The 13,743-nt window shown below is 38.8% G+C and overlaps 2 protein-coding genes across 16 annotated transcripts in view; both read left to right on the top strand.

Annotated features, from left to right (window-relative positions):
* The window catches only part of macf1a (microtubule actin crosslinking factor 1a), a 177,819-nt gene extending 175,258 nt beyond the window's left edge, over positions 1-2,561 (top strand). For all 15 annotated transcript variants that reach the window (XM_081377086.1, XM_081377085.1, XM_081377089.1 and 12 more), the window contains one exon: positions 926-2,561. In XM_081377086.1, coding sequence (XP_081233212.1) covers positions 926-1,164 — 239 coding nt within the window. In that variant the 3' untranslated portion in view covers positions 1,165-2,561. The remainder of the gene's footprint in view (positions 1-925) is intronic.
* Positions 2,562-6,321: 3,760 nt separating this feature from the next.
* On the top strand, positions 6,322-12,862 carry bmp8a (bone morphogenetic protein 8a). The gene is made up of 7 exons (XM_081375972.1): positions 6,322-7,222; positions 9,615-9,811; positions 9,986-10,130; positions 11,463-11,654; positions 11,749-11,828; positions 12,169-12,279; positions 12,564-12,862. Exons 1-7 carry the CDS (start codon positions 6,745-6,747, stop codon positions 12,711-12,713), a joined length of 1,353 nt encoding a protein of 450 aa, XP_081232098.1. The 5' UTR covers positions 6,322-6,744; the 3' UTR covers positions 12,714-12,862.
* The last annotated feature ends 881 nt before the right edge of the window (positions 12,863-13,743 follow it).

Below are 13,743 nucleotides of genomic sequence, written 5' to 3'. Positions count from 1 at the left end.
CACCTTTTTTAAGGTTACCTCATGAGTGGGGGATTACTGATGTATTTTATGTCACAGAATAAAACGTGAAAATATCTTGAGCTTGTGTTCACCACAAACTTTATTTCAGACATTTAACCAAAAACACTCAATCTTGCAGCACACTATTATAAATGTAGAACTGTCCAATGGCATACTTTGACATTGTTTTTGTCCAAGATAGTATAACCTTGTAGCAATTAATTTACATGAAATTCTGAAACTAATGAAACTAGAAACCACAGAAGTGTATATTAGTCAAACTATAGTGATGAAAAGCAGCATTTCAATATATCAATATGAAGAACTCCCGCACACTATCCGTACTTGCAAAAAAGTATCAAAAATTCTTTTTTGGAAATTTTTCGGTCTCATGACCTTCACCGGGCATATGATGGCACGTGATTTGATGTGCCTGATGAAGGTCATGAGACCGAAACGTTGCCAATAAAGAATTTTTGATACTTTTTTGCAAGTACGGATAGTGTGCGGGAGTTCTTTGTTGTTGTTTTTACTTGACCCCTACCTACATGGTCTTTTTTCCCACGCACCCTTCACCTGCAGGTGTGCGATGGTGTTTGCGCTCTGAATATATCAATATGAAAAAGACAAAAAAAAACTTAATTGAAGCATCAAAACAAACTAGTTTTCCAAAACTAATAAAATATGTTTTATAATGTTGCTTGCTTGCTTTTGTGCACAACACATATATCACATTCATTTCTATGTGTTGGATAAACTAGCCAATTACTGGTTAGTAATGGGTTAGTTTTAGATGGTTTTAGTAGATACTCCCAACACTACTAATATTACATTATTGTTTTTATGCGACTCTCCTTTATTTTGTAATACATCCTTATTTACTATATTACTGTACCCTTAAACTTCAACCATCTTCTTTCATCAGACACCAAACGCACTCCGTCCTCGACGAGCGGCCCAGCCAGTCGCGCAGGGAGTCGCGCCGGGAGCCGAGCCAGCAGCCGAAGGGGCAGCGACGCCTCAGACACGTCTGAGCTCATGGAGACTCGCTCGGCTTGCTCCGACACCTCAGACACCCCTCGCCGGCCTGGGGCCAAACCCTCCAAAATCCCCACCATCTCCAAGAAAACACCTAGCCCTAAAACACCAGCGGGCAAGAAATGAAGCCTGTGACTGACTCTGAGGTGGATCTGATTTAACCAGCAGGAGGAGAACACCAACACGACTCTCACCTCTCCAGCGCCCGCACACTGCTACACCACCCAGATTAATACCTACCATAATGCTGCCTTATTTGTGTTCTACATCATGTCCTTAATTTAACTGACATTCGTTTTCTTGAATGTGCGATGGAGAGCATCCTGTGTGAGCAGAGGGACATCAATTCTGCACCAGGGGTTTCCACTATTCATCACTATGAATATGCAACCGCCCGTCACTCTCCGAACCTCATACAGACATGCATGGTTGTCACTTTGGAGATGTTTGGTCGGACACACTCGCCCTCTCCACATTGGCCTCTCGCCCAGTTGTCTGTACCACTGCTAACAAGAGGAAGTCAATTAAAAACTGAGACCTTTTCCTCCTCTGCACTTGGAACTTTTTGGACTCTCGTGTGTGTGTGTGTGTGTGTGTGTGTGTGTGTGTGTGTGTGTGTGTGTGTGTGTGTGTGTGTGTGTGTGTGTGTGTGTGTGTGTGTGTGTGTGTGCGGTAGTTCCTGTCATGGTAAATTAACGCAGTAATAAGGAGAGGAAGTGGAGGAGGATACATATCTCAGCCTTGTGACGAGAAGACTAGATCCTTCACGTCACACGTGATCCTTTTAAAGGAACCCCTATTGCGCACAGCACACGAGTTTCACACACTCGCACCCACAGTCTTCTTCGCAGTCTAGTTGTGTCCTTTTGTTACAGACATCATGTTACAGAGCTTTTCCACAGTATGCAAAAATGATTACAATTGTGAATGTTTGTTTCATGGTTAATTTATAATCTTGACGTTTTGTTTGTTTTCTAGAGTAAAGAGCTGTATTTATTTGTGATTGCAGTATCATATCAACTCTTGAGAATGACTAGTATTAACACAAGCGGAATCACTCTTCTTTTTGTTTTTGTACATCCGCTCTTGACGTAATGAATTGCTTTGACTGATCATTTCTGACGTTAACTGACCAGGAAGCTTACTGATTCCAATGGTGGCCTTTTTGCCGGTGACTACACACTTTAGATGACGTCAAAAGTGGCTTCCTACTTCTTCTTTCGTGAAGGAAGCGTCCTAAATAGTGGATGATGGGGGCGGCTCGCGCAGCCCCCGTTAAAAACAGCGCTTTGAATCTTGTCTTCGACAAGCTGAAGTATATGAATACCTGAAGAAAGGTGATTTTTATTTATTTATTGTGTCATAGGGGAGGGGGGGGCTATGAAAGGATCCACCTTTTGATTGTGTTACTCTTTTGACATGACTGAGAGAAACAGGGGTGCAATTGTGTAAAAGTAAAGAAGCTATGATTATAAATCCTTTTTGTTCTCTTTTGTATTAAAACAATGCTTGCAGTACAACCATCTGATTCTCGTGTTGTTAAGTGGCGTGTGTGTGTGTGTGTGTGTGAGCGTGCAGGGATGCCACAGTTAACAGGAAATGGCACAGTAATTACAAGCAGTAGAGATAATGACACACCCCATTAAATCTTCAAAAAGGGACAAGCCTTTGGTGTGTGCAGTTTTGAACACTGCTCTTTTATATAAGATTTAGGAGTTCAAAAATGGCCCAACGAGTGAATAGAAGCACCTTTGTTTGAGCTGTGCGTGTTGGTCACACTTAAGTGGTGTGTGTTTGCACTGGACTCTGTGTATGTTTGGTGGTCAGATGCAGCGGATGGGGTTTGGGAAGGGTGGTGTTCCATCATCTTCATTCTACAGCTGTGAGTCTGTGTTTATATACAAATATTTAAACCCACTCACATCCTTTCCCACCAAACACCATCCACACCGCAGAGTCAAGCTCTCATGGCATCTCACAACCCTGCAGTGTCATTTCGTTTTCAACTGAGCACTAACCTCACAACTTTTTGAGTTTTGAGTACTTTTATCAAACAAAACATGTACCCTCAGACGGTCTTCGTTTCGGAGTCACATCCTGGGCCTTCCCGGTCAGAAGTGACCGGAGACCTAAAAATGAAACTTCCTCCATCCCAGTAAAACCAATGCAATTTATTTTTGTTCTGTAATATTTATTCTTTTTAATTTGGTATTTTGAGAGAATTTGATTGAATTTATTAATATTTATGCAATATTTATGGTCTATTTTTGCCATTGAAATTAATAAAAAAAAAATATTTAAATATGTTTTTTTTTTTTTTTTTAATGCAGTATTTTAGTTTAATATAGAGTCTAGGCCTTCAAAAAAATGTTTTAAGCAGATTATCACTGTCTGGTGAGAGTATGGAGAGAAAGCGTAGAACCATGGTGTAACCACTAGATGACATGTACAGCTCTCTATGGAGAGGTATGTGAATTCCCCAGCTGTTTATGGACACTTTTACTTTTTTTTTGTTTTTTTTACAGAATTTTTTTTTTTTTTTTTTTTTATTCAATTTCCCATTCATTTCCTATGGGGGACATTTTTGACCGAAGACCACAAGTGTGACTATTTTTTTTACGATGACTTAGCATGCTCGGATCGTGACCTATTTTTTTGTGTGTGTTCACATACCTAATGCCATAAAAGTCACCAAGTTTTGTAACATTCCGATGAAGCTGTGATTTTTAAAAATTAAAAACAGATTTTTTGTAATCAAAATTTATTGGTGTGTATGTGTATAAAAGTGTGTTTGTATGTGTGGGTGGGTGTGTGTTTTTTTGCACTCTTGATGTTGTAGAGTGTCACCCACCCCTTTACAGCTGTGTACTTTTTTTTTAGGATTGTGGCCGATTTGTAGATTGTACACACAAAAATTAGAAGAATTATTTTATTTTTTTGTCAATTTCCCATTCATTTCCTATGGGTCGGTCATTTTTGACCGAAGACCAAAATCGTTACTATTTTTTTTTACGACCACTTAGCATGCTCGGATCATGACCTAATTTTTTTTTGTGTGTTCACATACCTAATGCCATAAAAGTCACCAAGTTTCATAACATTCCGATGAAGCTGTGATTTTTAGAAATTCAAAACAGGAAATGACTGAGGACCGTCTGAGGGTTAAACATATTAAAGTCTTGATTTATATGGGTCTATTTGCGTAGTTGATAAATGGCATGTCAATGGCCAGCTCCAACAAATTTCAACATTAGGTAGAAATGTGCATATATCTATATATATTTATACACACATTTTTTTTATATATATGATTTAAATTATTATAATTAAAGGGGTCACATGCACTTTTACAAGTTGATTGTGCTGAAATGTGTTTTGGCAGTGCCTGTACACAACCATCATAAAATGATAAAAATCCATCCAGTGGGTTTTTTTTAATCTTATGTTTCCCCCTCTCCTGAATCCATAGATATATATACATCTATGTCCTGAATCAAGCTGTTCGATTTTGTGACGTCACAAAATCGACGCCCCTCCCACAATGGTTGATTGACAGCAGCGTTTCAACACAGACCTGCCCTCGCGCCTGCTGATAGCTGGAGCACTGAGTAGAATGGCGTCTAAGCAGTTGTGGTGTTCTTGGGTGTAATTGTAATAACGAACACAGCAGTCATTAATAATCCGTACAGCTGAAGACGCAGTGGCTGAGTTTGTTTTCGAAGGGAATATTCCCCACGACGAACGTCAATGCTTTCATGTTTGCGCGAATCATTTCACCAGGCTCCTTTACAAACGAGGGTCAGTATAAAGCTGGTTTTGCTAAGAAGCTGCTCCTGAAAAAAGGATCGGTACTACCAACTATTCGTGTTCCTGCTGCACCTCCAGAAGAAGTGAGTGAGTGTAACGTTTTATTAACCTTTATATTAATCTTTGCAAATCGCTTGCACGCTTCACGATGAATGCAGCTATTATTACACTCGGGGTACATTATGGCATGTTTTCTATGTATGACGTTCTCAATATAATTCATAATCCCATGTTTATAATAAACAACGCGTTATGGTTATTGTGTTGTTGTGTTAAAACGGTGTCCGCACAGAACAGAGGGGCGGGGTGAGCAAAGCTCATTATCATTTAAAGACACATTCACTTAAACAGCGTGCTGAAAACAGCTGTTTTTGACCAGGTAAAATGGGTGTTTTCTTACAATACTAATGAGAATTTTTAATTAAAGTATATTACAAACTTTTAATTTAGACCCTAAAGAATCATATTAGCTTGTACAAAAATGACATTATATGACCCCTTCAATGTATATTTGTTTTGTGCATATACACGTTTTCTACATGATTCATTTCTATTTATATAAATATATAATGAGTATAAAGTCATTGCATATCAAGGTTTTAGGTTGCAGACGTGCAATAATCCGTTTTTTTTTTACTTACATAGCCCTGTTATGTAAAAAAAAAAATAAAAATAGAGTAATATTGTTTTTCAAAAAAATATATCATAAAACTATGTGTATGAACTACAGACCTGTATTTCAACTACCTGTTTGCATGGACACTTTTAAGTTCATTTTCATCTTATATCCACACCAAGTTTTTATTCTTCGGTGAAACCGCAGTGATCTGTCACTTCTTGGCTACTGTTGAAACCACAATATAAATATAGTTTTCATATTACCCTAGCCATAAGAGCTCAGTTCTAGTCTGTGCAAAGGCTGGATCACATCTTCATCCCCAAACCACATGATAATTGCCAGCAATTTGTGAGGTATGTGTAGAAGATGGGCCGGTTTGATAGGGTAGATGGAGACTGAGGTGAGAAGGAAGAGAGGGAGGAGGATTCAGAAGTTAGAAACACTCCCTCTGCGTAAGCGTGTATGTTGGAGGGAAGGAGGTCACCCATGTTCAGATTGTGCCTTCAGCACAAGCAGCACGCAGGCTAAGAATACCACAGTCCACTGGGAACTTCAAAATCCAGAAAAACGTTTGGGGACAGTGACACTATTCTGAACAACTTACTCAAAATTGTGGATTTGTTTTTTTCTTCTTTCATTTTCCAGGAGTCTTGGATATTTCTGCACACTGGATTAAACGTTTAAATCCAACATTGATTGATTACTGCAAAGAGGGTTTTCTAACTTTTTGTCGTTCAAATAATTTCATCAGCTTGGAGTAGCGTCTCACGTCTTCTCAAAAGGAGCAGAAGCAGGTGTTGTGTTTGATCCAGGAACCTTTGAAGCCTGATGTTTGTGCGGCCCTCTGTTTTTAGCTCTACCCAAAGACTTTAATTTCACATTGTGCTTCAGTCCTTCCAACTTAGAGATCACCTTTGAAAGGAGTTGGGCTTCTAGTAAGACGTGTTTGTTTTCTCTTCCAGTTTCTAGGACATTGTTTGCCGTCCAGCTCCGTAAGCGCACTATAGACTATGAGAGATGCCCTGTGGTTTGGTAAATAAAGCGACAGAATGAGGAATGACTGTCAAGAGGCGATAAACTGAGCAGCCCGTAGCAGTAAACATTGCTCTCTTCCAAATAACGATGACTGCTGTGGAATCTGAGTGGCTCAGGCGTTTGAGTGTTGTTCAGAGTTGAGTTTCAAGACGGTAGTCAGACCATTCCAGAGAAGACCGACGTCGGGTGAACACCCAGAGGTTTCGGAGGGACAAATACCAGGATAATCTAGATAGACGGCTGCGATGGAGCAGAGCTCTAATGCCACACCAATGGACAAACAAGAGCGTGCGGTTGAGTTTGTGTCCTCACGCCGCAGCAGAGGGAGGACGGAGAGCAAGAGAACCCGACTGTTCCCTCTGGCCATCTTCCTCCCTCTGTGCATGTTGCTGTGTGTTTGGGGTCAGGTGGAAGGAGTGGTTCATTCCAGCTTCCGCAGGCTCAGCGGTCGCGAAAAGAAGGAGATGCAGAAGGAGATTTTATCCATTCTGGGTCTACCGGGACGGCCCAGACCTCACCCGCCACTGCGCCCCCCTTCCTCCGCCCCGCTCTTCATGCTTGACCTTTACCACGCCGTGTCGTCCGAGGCCGACGATGGGCCGGGAATGGGCTTCACTCCGGAAGTGTTCAGTCAGGCCGCGCTGCCCACCTTAAGCACGCACACGCCGCCCCTCGGCACGGTGGTCAGCGAGGCGGACACGGTCATGAGCTTTGTCAACCTGGGTGAGTGACAGCTGGTTAAGGGTTAACAGGAGTCCTCACTTACTACACACGTATCGTGGACATAAACCACACTTTAAAATATGTAGATGTCATGTTAATTGAATGTTTATTTAAAGGAACGACAACACAAAGTATTTTTCCATGGAAAGCTTTTTGGGCTTCAAATTAGAAAACAACAAAGACTTTTTTGCACACTTTCTGGTTGTCAAACTAAAATAATTTTTATACTACTGTAGCTTTTATTCATATTTTGAATTAGCTTTTATTTTCATATTTTCAATTTGAATTTAAATTTTGGAATAAGTTTTGCTATATGCTTTTGTTATTTTTATTAGTTTCAGGTTTTTTTTATATATTTCAATTTAGCATTCAGTTTTGTTTTGTTACAAGAGCAACATTTCTAATTTTCATTTTCAAGTTTTCATCTAATATTTATTTTATTTCAGCTTTATTTTAATTAAGATTTTTTTTTATTAGATTTAGTTTTAGTTACCAATAAAAACACGTTTTAAAATGAAAGCCAATTTTTGCCATGAAACAAAATGTTTAAAAGAGTAGGCCCTAATTGTGAAATAAAGTTTAAATAATAAACAGTCACACTGGCGGATATAGTCACAATTACAGGAAATTATTATTATTATTTTATATATATGTGTGTGTGTGTGTGTGTGTGTGTGTGTGTGTGTGTGTGTGTGTGTGTGTGTGTGTGGCAGAAACTGGCTTCCATGTGTAAATGTGATGAAGTACACCAGTGATTATGTGAACTTGAGAGTTTCCACAGAACTTTGCATGTAGACAAATATATATCAACATATATAAAACTTATATTATTAAAACTCATTACAGAAAAAAGAAAGTTAAAAAGTAGTTAGTTCTGAGAACACATCTAGCACATTTTATTTGCAGAAGCCATTTGGTTTGATATTTTAACTAATACAATGGCAAATTTTAAGTCTGGTTTCAGTGATTGGTTTCCTAATATTTTGTAAATAATATTGTCTTATAGAACAAAAATACAATAGAATCCAGATAGTTATTCATATACAGTGAGAATATTATTTTATAGAACAAAAATACAATATTAGAATCCAGATAGTTATTCATACAGTGAGAATATTATTTTATAGAACAAAAATACAATATTACAATCCAGATAGTTATTCATATACAGTGAAAATATTATTTTATAGAACAAAAATACAATATTAGAATCCAGATAGTTATTCATATACAGTGAGAATATTATTTTACAGAACAAAAATACAATATTACAATCCAGATAGTTATTCATATACAGTGAGAATATTATTTTACAGAACAAAAATACAATATTACAATCCAGATAGTTATTCATATACAGTAAAAATATTATTTTATAGAACAAAAATACAATATTACAATCCAGATAGTTATTCATATACAGTGAAAATATTATTTTATAGAACAAAAATACAATATTAGAATCCAGATAGTTATTCATATACAGTGAGAATATTATTTTACAGAACAAAAATACAATATTACAATCCAGATAGTTATTCATATACAGTGAGATTTGCCAGTGATTTTGAGAGCTTGTATTGACAACGAGACAGACGCACAATCACTCCATCATCTCTTCCTGTCTCAGCCCAAACACAGACGATACTTATCTGTCCGAAACAAACAAGAGTTTAACATCCTATTTACAATTACTGCATATCTTTCTGCCCCATTATCATCGGTCAGTATCACCCCTTTCTCAAATTTAACCAGTGGTGTTCGCTTAGACAAGCGCCGCTATTATAATTGCTCATTCTTCAGGTGGTTGGTGATTTAAACAAACCCGTTTGAAACTTCGCTGCGGAACTGTTTGTGCTACAAACATGAATGATGCCTCAAATCATGTGGCTTTTTGATGAGAGGTCTTGCTTTTCCAAGCGATCAGACAGGGTTCCAAAAGAGGGTTTTTGTAGGTTCTCCATTCGGTGAAGTTCTTAAAAGAAACATTTTCCACTGTGAAGAACCTTTTTTTCACTGGTAAAAGCTCTTCATGGAACCAGAGATGTTGTAGTGGGCACACAGCTGTGGGGAATTACAGGCCCCACTGAAAGGCAGAAAAAAAGATGAGATGAAGTGGATGAAAATACTGTTGGGCACTCCTCTAAAAATAGAGCGCTGGACTGTAATTAGTGGTGGTGCTCTGAGCGACTGCTGTTCCACAACTCCTGTAATTACTCCAGTGCAGAGCTCAGGCCGTGGGTGTCAGTCAGAACCAGAACTAATCTTCCCTTTTCTGTTCCCCATCTTCTCCTGCCAATCACCCCTCCAACATATCTTCTTCATCTCAAGTGTCTTCACACTCGCTCGACACACGCTCTGTTTAACTCCCTCTCTGTCTTTGTGAACGCAGTGGAGCAGGAGAAGGATCTGCTCCAGCCTCGGCCGTACTGGAAGGAGTTCCGCTTCGATCTCACTCCTCTTCCTCAGGGAGAGACGGTCACCGCTGCAGAGTTTCGTATCTATAAAACTCTTACCATGGGTTGGCGTGCAAACCGCACCCTTCATATCTCTGTCTATGAAATCCAGAGGGAGAAAAGACACAGGCCAGTACACATACAAGACATTTAATACAATATTGAGAATTATACTAGCATTTGATTTTAGTGTTTAGGAACCAGAACTCCAAAAATAGTTCTTTGTGCATTCATCGATTCATCAGTGAGAGCCGTCATCGGTCATTATAACGGGAACGGCATGTTGATCTTGTGGTTTGACAGGGAGCCTGAGCTGGTGTTGCTGGACATGCAGTCTGTGCCTGCGGGTCAGGAGGGCTGGTTGGCGTTTGATGTGACTTCTGCGAGCAATCGCTGGCTTCTCCACCCGCGGTGCAACCTGGGCATCCGCCTTTACGTGGAAACTGAGGAGGGTGAGCTATTCCTTATGTCCGCTCTGATTTGTGCTTCATAAGAGTGTATGGCACCCCATAGAACTGTAAAGTGGAAAGTTGGGAAGGGTCTGAATTGTCTCCTAACCCATTTGGGGGTTTCCCAGTCAAACCACGTAACATCGCAAAAATAATATTTATTTTAACAAGCAATATGTATATCCGAGGAGGCAAGAAAGGCAGTGCCTCCTCAAAAAATTTGGATGAGAAAATAATCCATATTGCAAATATAAAACAATGCAAATATTACAAAATGTGACAAAAAGTGTATAAATCACTTGTTTTTCTAAAGTAACGCTGTTTAACAGCAACACCAGCAGGTAAAGTTGCAATGGGACGCCCCGTCTCTCTTGCCTCCCCTGAGCCCGTTGAGTTTTAACAGACCCCCTAAAGCATGCGGGAGGAGGTGAGAGGAGGCAATGATTGGATATGATAGTTTCGTGTGATAATCCCACCTCTTGTTTTCGTGCCTGTTCAACGTTTGCAAATCAGTCTGAATGAACAACATTATAGGATGACTAAATAAAAAGTAAACAACTTTGCAAAAAACAAAGTTGAAATGGCCTGAAAACATGGAAACTGTTGGGTTTTTCAGATTGCTGAAATTAAAGGTTCATTTTACTGAGCTTGATGACTGATGATCCGAAAATACGTTCACCATTAAAAAAGAACAGCTGAACATTAGTTCACAAATAAAATGTATTGTTTAAAGGATTACTGCCTTTAGTTATTATTTTGGAATAAATGTAAAAATGCTTAAAAACACCAATTTGAGATTTATACTTGGTTGTAATAAAAAGAACATTAATTACATATTACAATGTTAACATATTACAATGTTAATATAAAAAAATAATATATATATATATATATATATATATATATATATATCTTTATAATCTCTCTGGATTATAACAATTAATGGCAAAAGGAATGTTTTGAAATGTAAACTGATATTTCCTAAAGACACAGTACACAGACACTAAAGACACCTAAGACTTTTGCACAGTACTGTATATAAACAAACTGGGAGGACTTTGCCTCCTCATTTCAGATATATCACTGATATAAATGTTCTTCTCCCTTAGGTCCTTCAACTTGATTTCACTGAGTTTCAATCTCCACAGTTTGAAATAATACAACATATATTGTTAAATGTTTTCTTGCTACTGTCAGATTAATCATCAAACCAAATATTATTGAAGGAGTTTTGGATATTTGCTGGAATTCTGCTCTAACATGAAGTGTTAAAGTCTGGAAAAAGTAGCAAAACATGGTCTGTGCCATTGGCCAAATGCTGAGATCTTGTTTCAGACCGGTCACTGTCAGCCGCATGGGTGGGTCTGGTGGGTCGGCGCGGGCCACGCTCCAAACAGCCTTTCATGGTGACGTTCTTCAGAGCTAGTCAAGCCCCTTGCCGCCCACCTCGAGCTCTGAGACACAACAATCCACGCAAGAAAAAACCAAAGTACGACCTACCACACCCAAACAGACCCGGCATATATGGTGAGCCACAATAAGCGGTTTAAGAGGCAGATTGTGTTTTAAGAAGCATATGAAATGATTTGTCTTTGAGCTGTGATCGTCTCACTTTTTCCAGACCAAAATCACGCCAACAGTGGACGCCAGGCCTGTAAGAAACATGAACTCTACGTCAGCTTCAGCGACCTTGGCTGGAAGGTGAGACTGCCTGACTTTTATACAGTTATACAATATACAATATACAAAAAGTTCATTTTGAGTCACAGGTTACACACAGTACTGAAAGGTGATTTGGCCAATGGATATAGTTCTAAACAAGTAAAAGCAGAATTAAAGCTTGCATTCAGTGTTTTGAATGATTCAATGAGTCACTCATGAAAAGTCACTTGTTGCTAGCTATTGGCTTATTGATGTAACCTGTAGAAAGAGTCACTGAGAAATCCACACCATTAATGTACAGACTGACAGATAGAGCGGAGTAATACAAAGTGAAGTCCCAGGAGTGTTTATAATTTATTTAATAAAATTACTTTTTCAGGACTGGGTTTTGGCCCCTACAGGTTACTCTGCGTATTATTGTGATGGGGAATGTGATTATCCTCTGGGCTCTTGTATGAATGCCACAAACCATGCCACGATCCAGCTTTTGGTGCGTAATCTTTACTTTTAACATTTCACTTCAACGCCCTTTGAAAATGAACTGATTCTTTATGTATTTTATCAATTTTCCTAGCTGGTTGAATACATGCCGTGTTGCCAAGTCTGCAGTTTTCCTGTGAAATTAGGCTACTTTAAGTTGTTGCTGCGAGTTAATTTCCCCCCACAAATGTACAAATTTAGTAAATTGGGCCGCCTCTACGAATAAAATCACATTGGGCTATTTTTGGGCCATACTTTTGATGCCTCTCTCAACTGTACTGACTCCTTTGGCAGGTTCACCTTCTCAGACCAGATGAAGTGCCCAAGGCCTGCTGCGCTCCAACCAAACTCAGTCCCATCTCTGTGCTCTTCTACGACGACAACAACAACGTTATTCTCAAGAAACATCGAAACATGGTGGTCAAGAACTGTGGCTGCTTATAACCTCCTTTACACAGTATTTCTATTGGACATTCAAGTTTTAAATCTGAAACAAATGTAGATTTGTTATAATACTCAGAGGCACCATTATGTAATATACAGTGTTTAAAAGATTTATTTAGCCAAATTTGAGTGCTCTTACTTGTCCCAAATGATTGACAAATGATAGTTAAAGTGTCATGATGGTTTATCAGCATATTTGCCACAATTTTATTGTGAGTGGATTTAAGGTTGGAATCATCCCATAATAAAAATAAAAATATATACATATTTTGCAGTTGTCTTACACTTAAACTGTACAAGTTTTCATGTGTAGAATATAGCTGAACAGCCAGGCACTTCATGTTACCATTCACATAGCCACGGAAAAAATAACTTTAACCACCCACACGCTAGTGAAGAAAAGACAAATTTCGTTTGACTGGCGCTTAAGGCTGCACACATGGACCAAATCATTTTAATAAGCATTAAATGTCACAAGAAACACGTTGTGTTTTGTGAAGTCATCTGAATGGTGTACACTTGCATGACCTTATTCAGAGCAGCGCAACGACAGGTATGAAAGTGAGGCTGATAAGGATAGACTTACTGTGTTTTCAATGGCATCCGATGTAAAAGCTGTATAAAGCTCCTAGATTACTCATTTTCCACAGCTCATGTTGTCTCGCGTTTTTAGTCTACTGAATTTTATTGGAAAGATATTTTTGGAGTGTTTTATCAGCAGAACAGTCCAAAAAATACATTTAATTACAGTATTCAACCCAGTGAACAAATGCATCTATCCCTCCCAGCCTCGCTTTCATTCCCGTTTAAAATCAAAGATGGCACTGGCTGCTGTGAATATGGCATGATGGGAATATGGTCTATAAAGTGTATTGTATATGGTGAGGGTCATGATGTCGGACAGAATCCTCACGCTTATTGGCGGTCGTCTCTAGAGATACGCTAGTAACTTACAGTTTGGTGATATGAATATTGAAAATAAGATAAGGGAACACAACAACGGGAGATTTTATGGAAGCTTGTTTCTGCC

The sequence above is a fragment of the Scardinius erythrophthalmus genome (genome assembly GCF_964197995.2).
Source record: "Scardinius erythrophthalmus genome assembly, chromosome: 10".
NCBI lineage: Eukaryota > Metazoa > Chordata > Actinopteri > Cypriniformes > Leuciscidae > Scardinius > Scardinius erythrophthalmus.
This window is presented reverse-complemented; position numbering and strand designations above follow the sequence as displayed.